This window comes from Equus quagga, chromosome 6 (genome assembly GCF_021613505.1).
Source record: "Equus quagga isolate Etosha38 chromosome 6, UCLA_HA_Equagga_1.0, whole genome shotgun sequence".
Classification (NCBI taxonomy): Eukaryota; Metazoa; Chordata; class Mammalia; order Perissodactyla; family Equidae; genus Equus; species Equus quagga.
In genome coordinates this window covers 131825508-131847663 of record NC_060272.1, presented here as the reverse complement: position 1 = coordinate 131847663, position 22156 = coordinate 131825508, and the positions used below count along the sequence as shown (strand labels likewise).

Below are 22156 nucleotides of genomic sequence, written 5' to 3'. Positions count from 1 at the left end.
GACAGCTGACACCAGGCCTGTGTGTCTTTCAACCCAGCACACTTCAAGAGGGCACAAGAGTCAGGAAAGGCAGAACAGAGAAGTCAGGCAGAGTGAAGGTCCTGGGCGCCGGCCTGCCTGCACCAGGGTGGCAGCCCCGGGCCAGGACACCCCTGTGATGCAGTGAAAAAAGGCAGCTCAGGGCTTCGGACACACGCGGACCTCATTCAGCATGTTAGGAGTATATTCTAAGCCATCTGCACTTGCTAATTTGAACATACAAACAGCAACATTTTAGGACAAACCATGGTGGCAACTGCAGCTACTCCTAAGAAAGGTCTCTGACTTTCTATCCAAGAGACGTGGAACAGGGGCTCCCGGTCTGGGAGTAACCAGACAAAACACACAAATGGGACCCTCTGTGCGGCACAGGCAGCTGCACCCATGCGCACTGCCTCACAACGCAGGTCTGCGGCTCCTACCTGTGATTCGGTTTTCAATCTCCCCCTGCATCTGGAGGGAGTCCACGTAGATGGTCCTGTTCCCAATGAAGCGTGCACAGGCGATCCCCCGGTAAGGCTGGCAGAACCCCTCCTCATGGTAGTCGTCTCTGGGAAAACACACAGTCTGTAAGCACGCCGGATGGTCTAAGTATCCCCGATGGTTTTTTTTCTTTTTAAATCCAGCATCTTATGGTCTAGCCATCCTGGTCCTTGGTCTTTACCCAAATGAACTGAAAACGTATGTGCACACAAAAACCTGCACACGGATGTTCACAGCAGCTTTGTCATAATTGCCAAAACTTGGAAGCAACCAAGGTATCCTTGGGTAGGTGAATGGATAAACTGTGGTTCATCCGGACAATGGAATATTATTCAGCACCAAAAACAAATGAGCCATGAAAAGACATGGAGGAACCTTAAATGCACATCAGTAAGTGAAAGAAGCCAGTCTGAAAAGGCCAATCCTGTATATTCCAACTCTATGACCGTCTGGAAAAGGCAACACTATGGAGACAGTAAAAAGATCAGTGGCTGCTGAGTTGGGGGCTGGGAATCAGGGGAAGATGGGCTCCAGAGGACTTTTAGGGCAGTGAACTACTCGGTATGATGCTGTAATGGTGGACACTCGTCATACATTTGTCCAAACGCAGAGAATGAACATCACCAAGAGTGAATCCTAATGTAAACTGTGGACTCTACTTAATAACAATGTATCCACATGAGCTCATCAGTTGTAACAAGCACCACACCAGCGCAAGATGTTACTAATAGGGGAAACTGTATGTGTAGATGGCGGGGAACATGAGAACTCTGTACTTCCTGTTCAATTTTTCCGTAAACCTAAAATTGCTCTAAAATATAAAGTCAGTTAACTTAAAAAAATCTAGCATCTTTAAGGAGGGGACATGAACCGGGGAGGACTAATTGAGTGTGAAAGATGGCTTATAAATATGAAGTGTACATGTGGGTGGGGATGTGTTCGTGGGCATGTGTGTACAAATACACACAGACGGCTAAACATCAACACGGCTCATCTTCCCCTGAAACTACATCAGAAACACTACGGCACGTGCCCATAAGCTTTGGTTGTTTGCAAGCAAGGACTTTATGAAAACGATGATAATTCAGAAGCTGTGTCCTACCGTCAGATTGCAGGAGAGTAATCTGGGACAGAGAAAAGCAGGGGAGGGGATTCCACAATGTCTGGCCCTCAAAGAATCTGCACAACGAGATGTGCTTATCCTACAACAGGGGTGTGACCCCGTCATTGCCACGTAGCACAGACTACGTGCGTATAGACGGGGGACAGAAGGGGGAGACTCCCAGAAGCAGCAGCTCTCCCTCTTGGCCCCACAGTTTGACCTCCCCAGCCTGCAGGGAACAGCCTGCACAGGGTCCCGCTGGAGTGTGTAGCAAACTCTTTCTGGTAGAACCTGTTGATCTTGCCTTCAGCCGATGGAATCAGTCATTCTCAGTACCTAAATGCTTTTCAAAGTGGCCGTCAGGATGCTCCAAGGAGCCAGTAAAGGTGGGCCACAGCAGATACATGAGGGCAAAGGAGAGGGGGCCTGGGCTCCCAGGACAAGCTTCTGACACGTGCCTCAGGCCTGCAATTAAGTCACCTACTTTCTAGCAAATCTGCAACCTGCGCATTAGCCTAACGCCACTTGTCATTCCACTGTACACTGATTCAGACCATCCCCAAACGCAATGTGTGTTGTGTGCAATTTAACCAAATGGACTGAAAAATCCCCATGTTAGCTCTCTCGAAAATGCAAAATCTGGTCGCTTGTCAAGGGGTCTGGTGGGACATGCCCTCTGCAGCCGCCCCTGGCTCCTCCCTCCACTGCTGTCTTCTCAGCCTCTGAGGAAAACCTTTCTTTCAAAGAAAAGAACCTGGAGCCATAAGTAATCTAAATAAGGAGACTCCAGTGTCAACAAGAGCTGGATGCCCTTTCTTGCAAGCTCACTGGCCATTATTTCTTTGGGTCAAGGATGTTTGAAATGTAGTTTGAATAGGCAAGCACACGTGCTAACAATACACACCCAGCCCACCCCTCTTCACTCTTCGTGAGCTGGAGTTAACTGCTGATTAAATTAAAACCAACGCCACACTTGCCAAACACACAGACACAAGTGCAAGTTGCCCCTGCCCCGTGTGTGTGCTCCATGTCACTGCAAACTGGGCTCGGGGTGCCTGCCCACCATGCCAAGAAAATCATTACGATGCATGATGCCTGTGCTCTGATTAACGTGAGCTATGCCGAGGGTATGGGATTTGATTCAGTCAGTGCCTCGGGGTGACCCCGCAAGAGTGAGCAATTTCTTCTCTCTATTCAAGAGTCAAGGAATAGAAAAGCTTGGTCCCTCGCTGTGGGCTTCTCCCTGGCCACTGTCAGGTGCCCACAGGATGTGGAGAGTAACAGAGGTGGAGGGAAGACATGCTGAGAAGGGGCTCAAGGCCATCACATCTCATCCACAGCTTGCTCTGCTCCGTGGGCTTCCGATCTGAATTTTAGGTCCAAAAACACAAACTGAAGTGGCTGGAAAATGACATCCTTAAGGTTTCTAAGTTTTCAGAAAGCAAGTGGGAATTACTTTCTAGTTTCAAAAAGAACAATGTTTTATCTTTACCTGGTATAGTGTGGGACCTCTGGAGAGTAACAGAGCTGGAGAAAGTCTGTAAAACCAGTCACTTAGAGACCAGAGCACTGACACACAAGAGCCGTCTGAAAATCCCTTAACCCGCGCCAGTGAAACAGACGTGCTCACCACATCACACAACATCCATGTACGGCAATTCAATTTGGGAAATCTCCTACGTTCCTCATGCTGCAGGCACTGATCCAAGGCCGAACGACACAGATGAAGAAGAAATTTACACACCAACAAGTTCACGGTCATGGAGGAGTCAGAGAGTAATAACCACAATACTGGTTTAAAAAGGCATCAGGAAAGGAGGAGGAGACTGAGAAGAAACGGGGAAGGGCCATCATGCTGTGACAGAAAGTGCTTCTTCACGAAGGGACGAGAAGATGGTGGGGCCGACTGGTACCCGCCCCCGCAGTGGAACACGCTGAAAATAAACACTGGTTTGAAGAAAAGCTTAGAAAAATTCCTAGATGTAAATAATGAACGACCTTTAAAGCGAAGTAGGCTCCTTTATAGCTGAAAAGTAACCAAAGTCGGAATTTAAATGTAGTTACACATGGTGTAGGAAGGTCACTTTTTCCCCCAAACAGTTTTTTTGTTAAAAGTGGTAAAACCATTTTCACAATTGTTGTTCCTGTTATGAAAGGGTCTGCCTGTAATAAACAGGCTGCTTACCTGAATGAAGCAGAGGGAGCTACATCTCCAATTTAATGGAGGGCAGAGCAAAAGCACAAAGAAAAAACTGAAATAAACCACTTTAACAAAGCCTGAGGCTAAACTCCATAAGCTTCAGGAGCCCTGACAGTAACCTAATGGGCTGCTGCAACAGAACCCTCCTCAGAGGAAGGTAACGAAATCTAGAGTACAAACCACAACGTCTACTATACAATAAAAAATTACCAGACATGTGAAGAAACAGGCAAATATAACCCATGGTCAAGAGAAGCAAACCCAAAGATGACCCAGATGTTAGACTTTGCAGACCAGGACTTTAAGGAATTGGAAGGATGGAAAAGAGTGCATGGAACAAAGTATAATGAGGACATGAGTAATTTCAGGAGAGATGGAAACCGTAAAAGCATCAAGTGGAAGAAGTGAAACACACAATCTCCAATAAAACATTCACTGGATGGTATTAACAACAGATCGCATAAAACAGAAAAAAAAATCAGTAAACTTGACAGGTTAATAAAAAATTTCCAAACTGAAAGAGAGACAAAAAGATTTACAAAAAGTAAATAGAGCCTGAGTGATCTGTGGGAAAGTACAAGGGATCTAACTTATGTGTAATCAAATCCGGGGGGAGAGCAGAGATGCAAGGAGTTGAAAAATTGTTTGAAAAAGTAATGGCCAAAATTTTTCCAAATTTGATTAAAAAACAGTAACACACTGATCAAGGAATGTCAGTGAAAAGCAAGCAGGATAAATACAAAGGAAATCACACCTACTCACATCACAGTCTGCCTGCTGAGAACCTAGGATGAATAGAAAAAGGAGATGTGACAAATAACAGCTGACCCCTCATCAGAGACAATGCAAATCGGAAGACAAGGGAAAGACGGCTTCAGTGCCCTGGCAGAGAAAATGAACTGTGAACCCGGAATTCCATACCCAGCAAAAACACCTTTTCAATGAAAGGGTCTATTAACCAAAAAAGACATAAACATGAATGCACCTAATATCAGAGCTTCAAAATATATGAGTAAGACATGAACAGAACTAGAGGACAAAACAGAAAAACCCACAATTATAGACGGAAAATTCCAATACCTGTCCCTCAGCAATTAATGGAACTAGGCAAAAAAATTAGTGAGGAAACAGCAGTGGAAACATTAGGTCAAGCACCCCTTGACCTAATGGACATTTGTAGAACAGTACCCCCAACAAGACAGCGTACACCTTTCAGTGTACATGGCCCGTCCACACAGACAGACCATGTGCTTGCCACAGGTATCTCACAATAAATTTAAAAGAACTGGAACCATAAATCTCTGATCACACAAAATTAAATTAGAAATCAATAAAAAATATATATTTAGAAACTCTCCAAATATGTGGAAATTAAATAGGACACTTCTAAATAACCTTTGGGCTCAAAAAAGAAAATTCAAGGAAAATTAAATTTTAAATGGAACATGAAAATATGAAAAATGAAAAAAGGATACTAAAAATTTGTGTAAAGCAGCTAAAACAGTAATTAGAGAGAAATTTATAGCTTTAAATGCTTAAATTAGTTAAGGTTTCACACCTTAATAATTTAGAAAAAGAGTGGCAAATTAGACCAGAAGTCATTAGAAAAAAAATACTAATGATGACAGCAGAAATCAATAAAATAGAAAACAAACAATATAAAAATCAGTAAAGCAAAAAGTTGCTTCTCCAAAAGATTAACAGAATTGATAACACCTAGATTAAGAAAAAGAGAAAACACACATTACCAATATCAAGAATTCACAAAGGGACATTACCAAAGGCCCTACAAATGTTAAAAGATAATAAGAAATATGAAGAAACATAAGAACATAGATCCAACAATTTAGAAAAAAATGACAAATTCCTTGAAAAACACAATACACCAAAATTAGTGCAAATAGAAATAACAACTCAGAATAGCCCTAAATCTCTAAAGGAACTTGAAGTTATAATTAAATATCTTCCCACGATTAAAACTCCAGCCCCAAATAACGGGAACAGTGAACTCTGTCAAACATTTAAGGAAGAAACAGCAGCAATTTAATACAAACTCCTCCCACAAATACAGGAGTAAGAGATACTTTCAAATTCATTTTACGATGCAAGCATAACCTTGATACAAATACCTGGCAAGGATGTCCCAAGGATATTACAGACCAATATGCCTCCTGATCAAAGGGGTGACATGCTCCACAAAACAGCAGCAAACTGGACCCAACAAAATAAAAAGACACCACAGAAATGGGTAATGGACCAACTGAGTTAACCCAGGAATGAAAGGCTACTTCAACATTTAAAAGCCAATCATGGAAAACACAGAGACAGAAAAAGCATGTAATAATCTCAGTTGATAAAGAAAAAGCATTTGACTACACTCAACACTCATTCATTATCAAAACTCTCAACAAACAAAGAAAATAACCTTCCCAATCTAATAAAAAGGGCACCTATGAGAAGCCTCGGTATTCATTGTATGAACACCTTACTTAATGGTGAAATAAGGAATGTCTTCCCCATTGAAATGGAAACCAGACAAAGATGCCTGCTCTTACCACTTCTATGCAACACTGACTGCTGTAGAGGTCCTAATCACTGCTATAAGGAGACAGACAGACAGATGGTGGATAGATGGATAAATGGCTTAAGACTGGAAAGGAAGAAATAAAACTGTCTTTACTCATTATGATATCATAATTTACACAGAAAAATCCTAAGGAATATCTTTAAAAACTACTGAAACTAATATGGATTTAGTAAGGCCACAGGAAAGTCAATATAATCAATTGTATTTCTATACGTGAGTAACAATTAGCAAATGAAATTTTTAAAAAATATCATATACAGGGGCCGGCTCCATGGCCAGGTGGTTAAGTTCGTGCACTCGGCTTCGGTGGCCCAGGGTTTTGCCGGGTCAGATCCTGGGCGTGGACATGGCTATGCTGAAGTGGCGTCCCACAGAGCACAGCCAGAGGCACTCACAACTAGAATACACAACTACGTACTGGGGGGCTTTGGGGAGAAGAATTAAATATATACATATCATACACAATAACATTAAAAATACACGAAGGAGTAGTCAAATTCAAAGAGACACAAAGTAGAATGGTGGGTGCCAGGGGCTGTGGGGAGGGGAAAATGAGGAGTTAGTGTTTAATGAAGACAGAGTGTCAGGAGGATGAAAAATTTCTGGAGATGGATGTGGTGATGGTTGCACAACAATGTGAACGTACTTAGTGCCAGTGAATTGTACGCTTACAAATGGTTAAAATGCTTATGAGTAAACTTAAAAAAGAGGTACAAGACCTCTACACATTTAAAACTTCAAAACACTACAGAGAGAAAGGAAAGAAAACCTAAGTAGAAATATATACCATGTTCACGGGTTGAATACTCAATCGTTTTAAGATGTCCATTCTCCCAACGTGCAATACCACCCCATCAAATCCCAGCAGGACTTCCCCACAGGTTACTTTTCATTACAATAGGAAAATAGCTATATAATGAGAAAGTGGATCTTAACCAAAAGTGAGTAAAATTCGTATCACCAATAAGGGGCAAACTGACATCACGCACCTCCAGATGCGACACCCTGGGAAGGAAACATCATTTATGTACTATTTCAGTCAAAAACACACAACCAGAATCTAATCACAAGTAAACGAAAGCCGAACCCAAATGCAGAGACATTCTATACAAGAAGTGCCCTGCACTCAACCAAAAACGTCACCGTCACGAAACATGGAGGAACTGCTCCAGATTAAAGGAGACCAAAGCAACGTGATGAGGACCCCAGACCGAGGCAAGGGGGGATCTAAACAGCATCCCTGGGACAATGAAAGAAACTGGAGTATGGATGGCAATTCAAAGACATATCTCCTGAATTTGAAGCTGTTGGTCTGTGAGGAAATACCACTGATCTCAGGGAAGACACACTGACGTATTAAGGGGCAAAGGGGGGTATGAATGCAACCTACTCTCAAATAGTTCAGAAAAAATAGTAATTACAAATACGCATGGAGGAAATGATAAATCAAATATGGCAAAATGATAAAAATTGGTAAACCCGGGTGAAGACCATACAGGATTACTTATTACTATTTGTATAACTTTTCTGTAGGTTTGAAATTATTTCAAAATCAAAAATTAAAACATCCCAGTAGGCACTTTTTCCAGGAACTGACAAACTGATTCTAGAATTTATATGCAAGTGCAAAGGAACTAGAATAGCGAAAAGATCATGAAAGAGAAGAAGAGTGATCTATACCATCTGATCGTAAGACTTACTGCAATGTAATAATTATCAAGACAATGTGGTATTGGGATGTAAGAACAGATCAAGAGAACATGATAGAGAATTCCAAAATAGACCCTCACATACGGTCAACTGATTCTCAAGAAAGGCACTAAGGCATTCAAGGGGGACAGGACAATCTTTTCATAAACGGTGCTGGAACAAGTGGATAATTGTATGGGGAAAAAAAATGAACTTATACCCGTTAGTTCACATCATACACAATAATTGCTTTTGAGATGGCTCATAGACCTAAACACAAAAGTTAAAATTATAATGCTTACAGAAGGAAACTAGGAGAATATGTTTATAATACTGAGGTAGGCAAAAGCAAAGACTTCACAGACATGATGCAGAAAAGAGAAAAATAATGAATTAGACTCATCAAAATTAAATTTTCCTGCTCATCAAAAGACAGCATGAAGAAAATAAGGAGGCAAACGGCAGGTTGCGGAAACATTTTATATATCTGACAAAGGAACTGTATACACAATATATAAACAACTCCTATAACTCAATAGGAAGACAAACAACACAGTAAAACTGGACAGAAGGACTAAGAGAGACTTCACGAAAGTGTGGCCTGAAAAGACGGTCCCTGTTTTAGTGGCTGAGGAAATGCAAATTAAACCACCATGAATCATCAGGACACAAGACACTAGAATGGCTCAATTAAATGACTGACAGTATCAAATGCTGGTGAGGGTGTGGAGCAACTGGAACCCTCATACACTGCTGGTAGCAGTGTGAAGTGGAAAGACCTCTTTGGGGAAGGGTTATGGCAATTTCTTATAGATTTTATATATACACTTACCATCTTACCCAGCAATCCCACACCTAGAATTTATTCTATAGAAATGAAAACACGTTCACAAAAATACTTGAACACAAACGTTCAAAGCAGCTTTATTTATAATTGCCCCAAAGTGGAAACCCAAATGTCCATCAACAAGCGAACAGATAAACCTATTGTAGTATCTTCATACAACTGAATACTTGTCATCGGTAGAGAAGAATAAACTGCTGTCCATGCAACCACAGGAAGACTCTGTGAATTTTTCCTTCACATTTAGTGAAAGAAGCCCGACCTAAGAGTCTGCCAAGAGAATGTTAGCAGCGCAAGGCAGGAATTTTTAGTTTTTGTCTGTTTCACTCATTGTTGTTCCCCAACACCTTGAACAGGGCCTGGCACATAGTTGGTCCTCAACATAAATTTGTTAAATGAATGAATGATTTCCTTGAAAGTCAGACACCATGCTTTATACTTATTTCTACTTCCAAGATGAAATACTCCTAGCATCCAATTATACTGATGTCATATTAGACACGGCAATAATGTCCACTTGGCCCAAATGAACACATCCAACATCAAAATCGTGTCATAAAAACCCAAGTTTCAGAAAGAACCTTTTAGAAACACTGGCTTTTGCCACGGCCATCTCTAAGGCCAGGATCACATGAGGTGGTCGGGGTGGGGGAGAAACAGTGGCTCCAACGTTACCGGGAAGTAAACACTATTCTCTTCTACTGTGTTCAGGGGGCTGGTCCCTCCCAGGGAAACCTCGAAAGGTTGCTATTTCCTTGGGTGGCTTTGCAGGTCGGTGTGTAAAAAGCTCTCATCCATGCATAACAGCGCACAGCAGCTAACACATGGGCTCCAGTGAAGACGAAAAGACTTAGTGGGAGCATTAAATGTGTTCCTACATGTCAAGTGCTAACGTTATCATTACTGCTAAAGTGCAGACATTTTCATTGTGTCACTGTGGTCTGAATTAAGGATAGCGTGTGTGTCTTCTCTAATCACCACTGATTGTTTAGACACTTACTGCTTGTATCACATAATACTAAAATGAATTAAGTTTTATCTTTTATTCCAGTTGCACACTATGGGATTTAAGGAGAGTTACATTTTCTAGAAGACAGAACCTATTATATAAGCTGAAGTCAAGGAGAATAAAAGTTAGGTTGGCTTCTCTCCTCCTCCCACCTCGACTGATTAGGTTGGTGTTTAATGGCTTTGAGGTCAAATGCTAAATGTCAGCCTTTTGCCTGAGTTCGTTTGCTTACCAACCATAAGGCAGATTGGTTCCCCTGAAGTCATTTTTAATTACTAGCTTGTCAGTTGGCAGTTTCAGGGTTTTTTTTATAGTGCTGTTTTCCTGTAATTAGGATAAAGTTTGAAGCAGACTTATGACAACTCCCCAAAAACAGCAATGGAAGGAGTTCGAGGTAGAAGATGGCGAAGTTCCATTCTGACTCGCAAAGCATGAGGTGCCTGTGAGTCATCTGCCTGGAGATGCCCACTACGAGGCTGAATTTGGGGGCCTGGAGATGGGGAGATAAGTCAGACTTGGAAATGGAGACTCCTGGGTCATGAGCGTACAGGTGGAGAATGGCCAAAGCCTTACCTGCAGTTTGTGAAGTTAGCAAATAAGAGGGCTCAGGACATGGCCCCCAGGAAGGTGATTTCCCAGAAGCCAATACCATAATTAACATAAGTTTTAATTGTGCAAAAGAACAACACACTTTCCTTTAAGCAGCTGTTTCTTGAAGCATATTATACGTGCACATACTTGTGGGCCATGAGGTTGGCCCCGGATAACAGGAAACAGGGGAGCTCTGATGCTCAGGCTCCAGGGAGCAGCCCCGACCCTACCAACCCCAACCTGCCCTGCCCCCCCACCCCACCGCCATGCCACCAGGCTGCCCCACCAGGGTATGTATGGTCTACAATGATGAAAATGATCCACTTTTTCCAGGAGCAGGTAAAAATGAAACCCATGTATGAAACGTGAGACACGGGACCTCGAATTAATCCCCTCACATTACCCAAACTGCTACTTGAGTAAGCTCGAGTAACTCCCTCTTTGAACCTACATCTGTGGAGAAACAGCCTGTTCTTAAAGCTGTTGTTCTCCAGACACCATCCTCACCCCCTTTCAAAGGGAATGGAAGGAAAAACAATGTTTAAATGGTAGTAGATGCCTTAACCTCCGAGGATTTCTACCCCCCACCTCCCTCCACACATACAAACTGACGTCCACCACACTGCCGGCGTCCACGAGTGTGGACATGTGAGGGCAGCAGCCGGGGAAAGAGAGCGACAAGCTCAGAGGGACTGAGTCATCGCAGCCAAGCCTGTTCCCATTTCAGAACCAACAAGAGCACGTCCGGACGTTCCCTCGCTGTACACAGGGGTCAGCCAAGGCTCTGTCATCACCCACTGTTCCCAGTCTCCATCTGCAGGTACGGGACACACCACTAGACCAACAATGAAAGAGCTCTGACCGCTGTGCAGTTTCTCAGGAAACAGCCCAAGGAGGAGTCACAGCGTAGGACACACTGGTGATACTCCAGCGACAAAGAAGGAGAACCTGTGGGTGATTCTGTTTTAGGCTCACTGATTTTCTCTCCTTCTGTCTTCGTTTTGGTCAACTTCCAAAGGTATAAAAGAGGAAGAGGGCAGCCCATGAAACACAATCACAGTCAATGGGAAGAAAGAAATCATGGCCACAGAAGGACACCCGCCAATGGGCTGCAGCCTCACACCACAAGGCATCCGATCAAAGGTCATCTGCCAGCACAAAGTTCACAGGTCAATTCAGCAGCACGTTAAAAGAACAACCCACTCAGACTGAGAAGAGTTCAGTCTAGAACTGGAAAGTTACTCAGTAATAGGAACTCTGTTACGTAACATAGTGTTAACACGTTGAAAGGAGAAAAACTACACAATCACCTTTGCAATTGAAAAAGTAGCTCAAAAATGAACTTCTATGCAATTCCAATCAACATAAAAACATAAAATTCATACATATGAGTAAAAGACAGTGGTCAAGATAATTTAGAAAAATGCTACAGTAATAAGGTGGATGTATCAGTCAGCGCAGGCCGCATAACAAACACCACAGACTGGGGAACCTAAACAACAGTGCTTTCTCACAGCGCTGGAGGCTGAGAAGCTCCCTATCAAAGTGCTGGCCCATGCTCCTACTCAGTCCCTGGCTTGCAGATGGCCACCTTCTCGCTGTGGCCTCACATGGCAGAGACAGAGAGGGGGAGAAAGAGATCTCTGGGGTCTCTTCCTCTTCTTATAAGGACACCAGTCCTTCTGGATCAGGGCCCCACCCTTATGACCTCATTTAACCTAATTACCTCCTTAAAGGCCCAGTCTGATACAGTCACATGGGAGGATTAAGGCTTCAATATACACATCTAAGGGGACACAATTCAGTCCATATCAGTAGGTGAGGCTATTTCTTTACATCTAGCAAGATACATTATTAAGCTATTCAGGCTAGAAGATGATGGTATTATTCCAGGTACAGAAGCTACTGGAACAGGATAGAGAGCCTAGAAGCAGATCCATATGTAAAGAAATTTCACATATTACAGAGGTGACATTAAACTTAGTGATCACAGATGAGGCTATTCATTAGATGGTGCCAAGGCATGAGGCCATTGATGTAGAAAAATATTACAGTAGAACCCTGGCTTATACCAGCATAATAATCAATTCTAGAGGGAGTACAAAATTGTATCTAGAATATGTTTTAAAATCTTTGCAAATCAATAAGAAAAAAAATAATCTAATGAGAAATGGACAAAATATAGTCTACTCTGGTTATTTGCACTAGTTATTTTCTATAAAGTCACCACAAACACTGAACTAGCAAATACTGCACCACAGCTCTTGGAGAAATACAGAGACAGCTTTGTGCAAGTCTGTGATTATAATGTTTTCATCAGCCAATCCATGCATAACCCGGGTTTATGTGTGTTTCTGTTTAAAGACGTCTTATTTAATGTGTCCATGATTCACGCACACTGAGCTCACGGCCAGCAGCGCTGTGACTCATCCTGGACGAAGCTCATCCAACACATGGTCTCTCCACGAGCCCATCACAGCCTTCTCGCCCTCGGGAACGCTAGGCAGCACTCAGCACCATGCTGGGGGCCATTCTAAACAGCGAAATCGCCGAGAAAAGCACAAAATGTCAACAGACCGGGAAAAGGACACTTGTTTCCAATAGGGGGGCTGAAACAGGAAGGCCGGCCTCAGCCGGGAACGTGCACTTCGGGCCACTCAGATTTTTCCCTGCCCTGCACACGCCCAGAAGTGACCATGAAAATACCCTGAGTATTGATTTTGGGATTAACAAAGAAATTCTAGTAAGAGAATTTGCAAGTTTGGAATCTGCAAATAAGGAGGATAGACTGTATACAAATGGGCAATTCAATGGCTATTAAAACAACAAAAATATGTTCAACTTCACTATTTACTGGTGAAATCTAATGTAAAATTACCATGACTTACTATTTGACACCCAAGACTTTGGTGAAATTTTAAGTTCTGAGAATCTGACGTGCTGGAAAATGTGGGGAAAGAACTTTTGCTTTGCTGGTGTGACTGTGAATTCCATAGCCACTCTGGAGGGCGACCTGGCCAAACCTGGTAGAGGTGGGAGGTGCATGCCTGCAATTCCACTCCCAGATCTCTGATGCTGGAGGACTCAAGCCACAGGGACAAGGAGAAGGGACATTCACACCAGACGGTCAGTATCAGTGAAAACAACCAACCTTCACTCAGCAGGGACAAGCACGATTAAGTGGGACTGACTCACAGAACGGAGTACGGTCATCCCCCCTTATCCCTTGATGGGGGATACATTCCAAGACCCCCAGTGGACTCCTGAAACCGTGGAGAGTACCGAACCCTATATATACTGTGTTTTTTTCCTATACGTACATACCTATGATAAAGTTTAATTTATAAAACAGGCACAGTAAGAGATTAACATCAATAACTAATAATCAAGTAGAAAGATTCTAACAAGATACCATAAAAAAAGTTACCATAGATCTCAGCAATCTCAGCATATGATTATTTTTCTTTCCATATTGAGAACTTTCACCTTTTCACTTTAAGGAAGTACTTTACAATTTCTCTTTGGCATATCCAAATTGCCAGCATCACTACTCTTGAGCTTTGGGGCCAGTATTAAGGAAAATAAGGGTTACTTGAACACAAGCACAATGATGCTACAACAGTTTATCTGATAACTGAGGAGGCTACTACGTGACTAACTGGCGGGTGGCATATACAGTGTGGATCTGCTGGACAAAGGGATGATTCGTGTCCCGCCTGGGACGGAGCAGGATGGTGTGAGATTTCATCACACTACTCAGAATACTGTGCAATTTAAAACTTACGAATTGCTCATTTCTAGAATTTTCCATTTAATATTTTCAGACTGCAGCTTACCATGGGTAACTGAAGCTGTGAAAAGCAAAACCAAGGATAAGGGGGGATTACTATATGTACATTCATTAAAATGAACTTACCCTACATATTTTAACATGGACTTGCAGACTGGAAAACCCTCTTCATCAACCTTCAAAAAAAATGTACTTATATGCTATTCCTAAGAGATCTACATAGAACACAGAAAGTTTGAAGAAGAAAGTAGGACAGGAATAGTAAAAGAGGTTCCTGGAAAATGTGAATAAAAAGAAAGCAGGTGCAGCATTATGATTGTTGGGCAAAAGTGAATTCAAGGTGAAAAGCATTTAAAAACAAAACAAAAGCTATACAACTTCACACCTATAGGTATTTAACAACATACACACAAAATAAAAAGAAAAATAGAAAACTGATAGAAATTGGTAAAGCCAGAAGACCTTGGATGACTTTCACACATTTTCAGATATCTGTAACCCATGTGGACAAAAAAATATAGACACTTTTAATAATACAGTTAACATATGTGATGTAATATATGAATCGAGATCTGTGTGGCCACCATCAGAGTACATTTATTTTTTGAAACAAGAGGAAATATTCACAAAGATTGACCACATCTAATGGGCCACAAAGAAAATCTCAACAAATTACCAAAAGTAAAATACACCCCAAATTCACTGATAATAATGTAACAAAAATAACAAAAAATAAAAGCCTATGTGCCTGGAAGGGAAACAGATGTCGCCAAAATGGTATTCAGAGGAAACTTCATAGTCTTAAATGCATTTGTTTGAAAATTTTAAATGGCTAAGAAAAATTACTTTTTCAAGAAGCTAGAATGACATAAAAGATCATTTGAACCACTGCATACACATCGGAATGGCTCAACTTAAAAAGATTGACCAGGGGCCAGCCTAGTGGCATAGTTGTCGAGTTTTTGCACTCCACTTCAGCAGCCCAGGGTTTACAGGTTTGGATCCTACGTGTGGACCTACACGCCACTCATCAAACTATGCTGTGGCGGCATCCCACATACAAAAAGAAGAAGATGGGCTTGGATGTTAGCTCAACGACAATCTTCTTCAAGCAAAAAGAGGAAAATTGGCAACAGATGTTAGCTCGGGGCTAATCTTCCTCACCAAAAAAAAAAAAAAAGAAAAAGAAAAAAAGATCGACCAGACCAAATGTTAGTGAACATGTGCAGTGACCACAATTCTTCCACTTGCCAGTGGAAGTGCAAATTACCTTAGAAGAAGATCTGGTATTTCTTACAAAGCTCAGCATACACATACCCCAAAGGAGGCAATTCTACTCCTAGGTATTTACCTAACAAAAATGAAAATATATGGCCACAAAAAACATGCATGAGAATATCCATAGCAGCTTATGCATCACAATCAAGAGATGCAACCTGGTGTCCATCAAAAGGAAAAACAGATAAAGCAACTGGTATAGTCCTTTGATGGAACACTATTCAGCAATAAAAAGCAGCAACCTACTGATACACGTGTAACATAGATGAATCTTGAAAACTTTATGTTAAGTGAAGGAAGCCAGGCTTAAGTGGCTATGTGTCTTAAGATTGCATTTCTTCTATGAAGTTCTAAAACACGTAAAACTAGTGTATGGTAGAAAAAAATCAGAACAGTAGTTGCTGGGGAGGTAGGGTGCTGACTAGGAATAGGAAGTTGCATGATAGAACTTTCTAGAGTGATAGGAATGTTCTCTGCCTGGAGAGGGGTTTGGATTGCAGAGGGTTTTGTACTTATTGGACCTTATTAATGGAATACTTAAGATTTGTGCATTTTGCTGTATATAAGTGTCTTTTTTTTTTTAAAGATTGGCACCTGAGCTAACATCTGTTGCAAATTTTTTCTTCTTCTTCTTCTCCCGAAAGCCCCCCAGTACATAGCTGTATATTCTAGTTGTACGTCCTTCTAGTTCTGCTATGTGGGGTGCCACCTCAGCATGGCCTGATGAGCGGTACTAGGTCCATGCCCAGGATCCGAACCAGTGAAACCCTGGGCTGCCAAAGCGGAGCACACAAACTTAACCACTCGGCCATGGGGCCGGCCCCAGTATATAAGTGTTAATTCAAAAGGAAGAAACAAGAATAGTACACAGATATTGAACGCTTGTTAATGATTTCCATACTGAAACATTTCAGGATAAGTATACAAACATCTGCAACTTACAGTGAAATGAATCAAAAAGTGAGAGGGATTGATGGATGGAGACAAGATCACTGATAAAGCTAGTGCAGTGAAACGTAAATGGGAGGGTCCAGTTGGTAGGTATATGGGTTGGAGGTTCACTACAAAATTCTTTCTACTTTTCCATGTTTGAAGTTTTTCATAATAAAATGTTAAGAAAAAAGAATATCAAAGCACAAAGAAAGTGGTCCTTAATAGGATAACTCAATTTAGATATTAATTTTCACCAAATTTATCTAAAAATTCACTGTAATCTTAATCAAAATAGCATCAGAAGTTTTCAAGGAGACCGTGGTTGTTGTCAGTGCTGTGGAGTCGATTCTGATTCCTAGCGACTGTGACAGCACAGCAGAACCTGCCGGTCTTCCTGCACCATCCTGTCACCTTCGGGCGCTGTAGCAGACAATGCTGTTCCTAGGGTTTTAATGGCTACCTTTTCTGGAAGTGGGTGGCCACATTCTTCTTCCTAGTCCATCTAGTCTGGAAGCTCCGCTGAAACCTGTCTACCACGTGACCCTGTTGGTATCTGTAACACCAGTGGCATAGCTTTCAGCATCACAGCAACACACAGCCACCAGAGTATGACAACCGACAGACGGGTGGTATGGTTCCCTGACTGGGAAACCAACCCAGATCACAGCAGCAAGAGCACCACATCATAACCACTAGATCACCAGGGCTGGCTTTCAGGTAAATCAGAGAGTTCCTTTAACAAGACACAACGTGAAAACCCATAGAAATTATGGGTAATTACTGATAAATGACAGAAAAATTTTAATTCTTATATGATCAAGAAATAAGACATAAATAATCATTAAAAATCCTTAAGAGGGGCTGGCCCCGTGGCTGAGTGGTTAAGTCCATGTGCTCTGCTGCAGACGGCCCACTGTTTCATTGGTTCGAATCCTGGGCGCGGACATGGCACTGCTCATCGAGCCAGGCTGAGGCGGCATCCCACATGCCACAACTAGAAGGACCCACAACGAAGAATATACAACTATCTACCGGGGGGCTTTGGGGAGAAAAAGGAAAAAAATAAAATCTTTAAAAAAAAATCCTTAAGAAACAAACAATGTAAGGGCAATGGGCAAAGAATGAAGAGACAGTTGACAAAGAGGAACCACGAATGCCAGGAAACAAGTGTCACCGAGCATGCCTCATTGGTGACGTGGGAGAATAAAGCAGCCAATGCCCATTCTCCTCCTCAGAGGGGCAAAAACGAACAGAGCTGGAAATCAGCTGGGAAGATAAGGAGAAAGAGGTTGTCATGCTGTGGCAGGGAGCGACCTGGGCACGCGCCCAGGCAGGGTGGCTTACGAAAGGCACATCCTGTGCCCTGATGGCCTGCTCTGTGGAATCTGCCTTGGAGAACCTCGCCCCGGTCTCAGGACACAAAAAGGGAGGCTGACACGGACATGGGACACATGGAAACTCCCGTCACTGTGGGCAGAGTCACATGCTCCGGGGACAGAGAGAGGGAGAAAGATTGTCAGGGAAACTTGACATATACTGACATTGTTAATTAAACATGTCAAATTCAATATCATTATGTAAAAAAGTGAATAAAAGTGAGATGATGAACCTCTCCAGGTATGTATATGTACCAAATACTGAGAAGGACCTGGTCTGGCACATCCACGTGGCCACGGAGGCCATCCTGGGGCACAAGCCCGGACGGGGCAAACATTCACTTTTACCAGAACTGCCCCAATTATCTACACGAATGTGTTGATTTAATCCATAATTAAAAAATGTGAAGCAAATAAATGTAAAAATATTGTTAAAGTTTTGTATGAAATTTAAATATGTAAATATATTTGATAGTTAATAAATTACATTATAATTACATAAAAATAATAAATTTTATAACATGTTTCTATTGTATACTTATATAAATGAATTGTACATTTTATAAATATAAAAGAAAACAATAATTCAACTTTTGAAACGACTTACACCTCTTCTGAACCTCACACCTGTGCCCTTGATGCAATTTCTTCTTTCCTGACTCTATGCAATTTGGGCTACTGCTCAGCACAGAACGTTCTCAAAAACCTGCCTTCTGCAAGCAGCACCTGATGTCTGCTAACAGGAGCCCCCCCGCCCACCCACCTCACCCCAGTGGCCCCTGTTTACGAGATGCCTGGGGGACACGGATAAGCAGATGCTGCTCAGTTACCCAACATGGCCTCCGTGTCACTGTTCAGCACATTTGGAAGTGAAGCCTTGCTCTCGGATCTGTCTGCCAGGGAAATGAGGAATCCAACAGCCACTGCTGACCTCGAACAGAGGCGCTGAAAAGAGTGATCCTCACACACATGACGACAGAACCTGTGAAGGCCAGAGGAGAGCCTTCCCAAGACGGACGGGTGCGGTGGAAAGACGCTGTAACTGGAAACGAGAGCCTGAACTCACAGCCCGAATCCCCCACAGCTCGATAACGACCCGAGAGCCAGCCTCTGAGCCTCAGTCTCCCTATCTCTGAGGCGGGTCTGAGACCCCGGCCACGGCTGCAGGCGCCCTGCGGCTCGAGGGGCACTCATTCAGAGACTGCAGCTGGCGATGCAGTTACAAGTGGTGCTGGCATTTCAGTGAGAACTGCTCCCCCATTTCCAAACGTCCTTGGGACTCCAGGTCCTGGGGGCCCTGGCAGCCTGGTCTGTATGCTGACACTCCTTCCAGTTGTCCTGTAAGGTCCCGATTGCTGAGAGGGATGAACAATGTTTGTTTTCATGACATTTTCTCCTAACACTAAACAGGAAACACATAAGTTTTCCAGCCCAAAGCAAGCACACTGCCATCCCTGTGTGAAGTCCAGCCAACTTCCAGCAAACTCAGCAAAGACATGTGTTTGCCGGATTTAAAACCTGAATTCTTACATAACGGAAACCCTCAGAGAATGAGAAAATGGTTTGAGGAAAACAGATACTTACTGAAAGTTATGATTTGGGCTGTGTGTTGGACCTAAAAAGAAAAAAAAAGAAGACAAGTTATTAATACTTCATGATTTGGAATAAAACTTTTTTCCACCCCAGCCAACGGTGGAAAAGATGGCCAGAGCCCAGCGTGCTCATTTGCGGTGAGCTGTCCTCGGGCCCCGGGCTCTGCTCCTGCCCACGATTATATGCCAGTGGGGGAGAAAACCACAGGGAATGGAAAGGGCGCTCTCCACTCATGCAGAAACGTTTGGAGGTATTTCGGGAGTTTTTAGTCTTTTCTCTCTCTCCTCTCATCAACCCTGATTCACAAGATCTACCTTACTAATGGGTGACATAGTGGTCTGGGGTTTGTGTGATGAGCTGGGGCATTGTGGGGACTTTCTCATAACTGAGATGAAAAGAGGACACATTCCTTCCAGTCATTTAATTCTGTCACCACTTGTGACAAGCACAAGAGCACAGAACTGCCATCGTGCTCTGCTCTCCCCCCTTCTCAGCTGGGCCCAGGTTTCTATGGGGCAGATAGGTACCTGTCTCGTTCAGCCTGGGCCTCTCAGAGGCCCCCAGGGCCGCCCTGGGCTGTGGGTGGCTAGCCTCCCCATGGGGCGACCTTCTGACCCACGGCCTTCCCCCTACACCTCGAAGCTCACCTTTGCGTCTGGGATTATTTTCTGCACTCCATGTTTACAGACCCTTCCCTCTGTGTCGATTTTCTTTAATGACAAGTAACTGGGTAACAGGTTAAGCCGGGACATCGCGCACAATGGGAAGGGCCTTGGGGAATGGTTTTATTGATTTCCTCTCTGCGGGCTTGTGTGTGTTCAGTTTCAAGCTGCAAATTAACCTCCCACTTGGTGGCTGTGAACGTTCCTATCTGATAACCGACACGCCTCAGCTGGCCCGACTCACCAAGCCGCACAAACAGGACGCCGGTGGCGGTAATGGTCTTCACCCCGTTGGTGGCCACACACTGGTAGTAGCCGGTGTCCGTGGTGTCCAGGTCTTGGATGCGCAGCCGAGACCCATATTCCGTCTTCCGGATGATGACCCGCCGTGGCTCCTGCACGACCGGGGCGTCATTCTTCAGCCACCGCACGCTGGGGGGTGGGTTTCCGGCCACCTTGCAGTGCAGAATTGCTGTCTGGCCTTGGACTATGGTGATATTGTTTACTGGCTCCAGAAAATTCAGAAAGTAACCTGCAAAGGAGAGCGGTCACAGAGGAGCAAACTTCAGTGAGGGCTGGAAGAAAGGGCTGCCTGGGGCCAGCTCAGTGACCTGCTCAGGGAAGGCTTCCATCTTCTCTCCCATACAGACACTCCACTCTCCTAAGCGGCAGTAATTATGCTCTAGAATGTTGCTGAGAACACTGATTAGCAAATACTGAACCACGCTCCCAGGAAAAAGAGAGTTAGCTTCCTGTGAGCCCCTGGTCACACATTTTCATCAGCCGATCCATGCATGAACTTGTTTGATGTGTGTTTCTGTTTACAGACACCTTATTTAATATGCACTGTTGATTCATGCACATTGAGCTCAGGGCCAACAGCACTGTGACTCATCCTGGACAAAGCCCATCTAACACACGTGTTCTCTCCATGAGCCATTACAGCCTTCTCGCCCTCAGGAACACAGGACAGCACTGCAACACCATCATTGAGGGCATTTGAAATAGCAAAATCACCAACAAAAAGCACAAAAATGTGAAAAACATGGGACTAAATAGACCATGAACAGGACACCTGTTCACAGCATGAGCTGAAACAATTAGGCAGAGTGTCACCTTGTTCAACCTCAGCCGAGAACGTGTGCATCGGGCAATTCGAGACTGTCACTGCTCTGGACGCGTCTGTGAGTGACCACAAAAGTATCGTGAGGACTGATTTTGGGGTTACAAACATGTTTAGGCAGTAGTTGAACTCACATATATGGAATCTGCAAACAATGAGGATGGCTGGTACTTCTCTTTCCAAGCTCTAAATCTACTCTAATCTCACCAATTTGCAATATAAATTCTTGCTCAGAGAGTCCATCCTCCCTCCTACCATGCCCCCAAGCACAAATCCACAAAAGGAAAAGAGAAAACATGTGTGACAAAACAGGGAATCCTCAAAGGCAAGCTTGTCACTGGCCCGAACAGAAGAGAACCAACGGGGCTAAGGGCTACCGAAGGCCCGTCCCGCTGGGCCCGGGCCGGGAGCAGGCAGAAGCCGTCCGGGGCTTTCAAGTCCGAGGGGAAACATGGCCAAAGAGTACCCAGAATACAGAGCACTCGGGGCTGGAAACACCACCTTCGAATGTGGGGCCCAGGTCAGCCAGGGGCAGGAGCTCTCAGCTGGCGACACAGGCTGTGGGCAACCAGAGGAAGTGAAACGGACAGTGAAGGGAGGGGTGTGTGTGTGTATAATGTGTGTATAATGTGTGCATGTATGGTGTGTATGGTGTGTGTGTGTGTATAGGGTGTTAGGTATGTGTGTGTATGGTCTGTGTGTGGTGTGTGTGATGTGTGTGTAGGGGGCGGGGGCATGATGTAGGTCGGGGCAGGAGGTTACTCTGTCAAGACAAACACACACACTAAAATTCTATAACACCTGAAGAAAACTAAGGCTGGACAGACAAGACAATCAATCATTAGGAGACGAATTCA

At 43.5% G+C, this 22156-nt stretch overlaps 1 protein-coding gene across 2 annotated transcripts in view; it reads right to left on the bottom strand.

The window, feature by feature from the left end:
• LOC124240570 (tyrosine-protein kinase transmembrane receptor ROR2-like) overlaps positions 1–22156 on the bottom strand; it is a 204497-nt gene that overhangs the window by 12168 nt on the left and 170173 nt on the right. For both annotated transcript variants that reach the window (XM_046663631.1, XM_046663630.1), the window contains exons 3-5: positions 20421–20708; positions 19506–19536; positions 462–589 (exon numbers count right to left, since the gene is read on the bottom strand). In XM_046663631.1, the coding sequence (XP_046519587.1) occupies positions 462–589; positions 19506–19536; positions 20421–20708 (447 nt within the window). The remainder of the gene's footprint in view (positions 1–461; positions 590–19505; positions 19537–20420; positions 20709–22156) is intronic.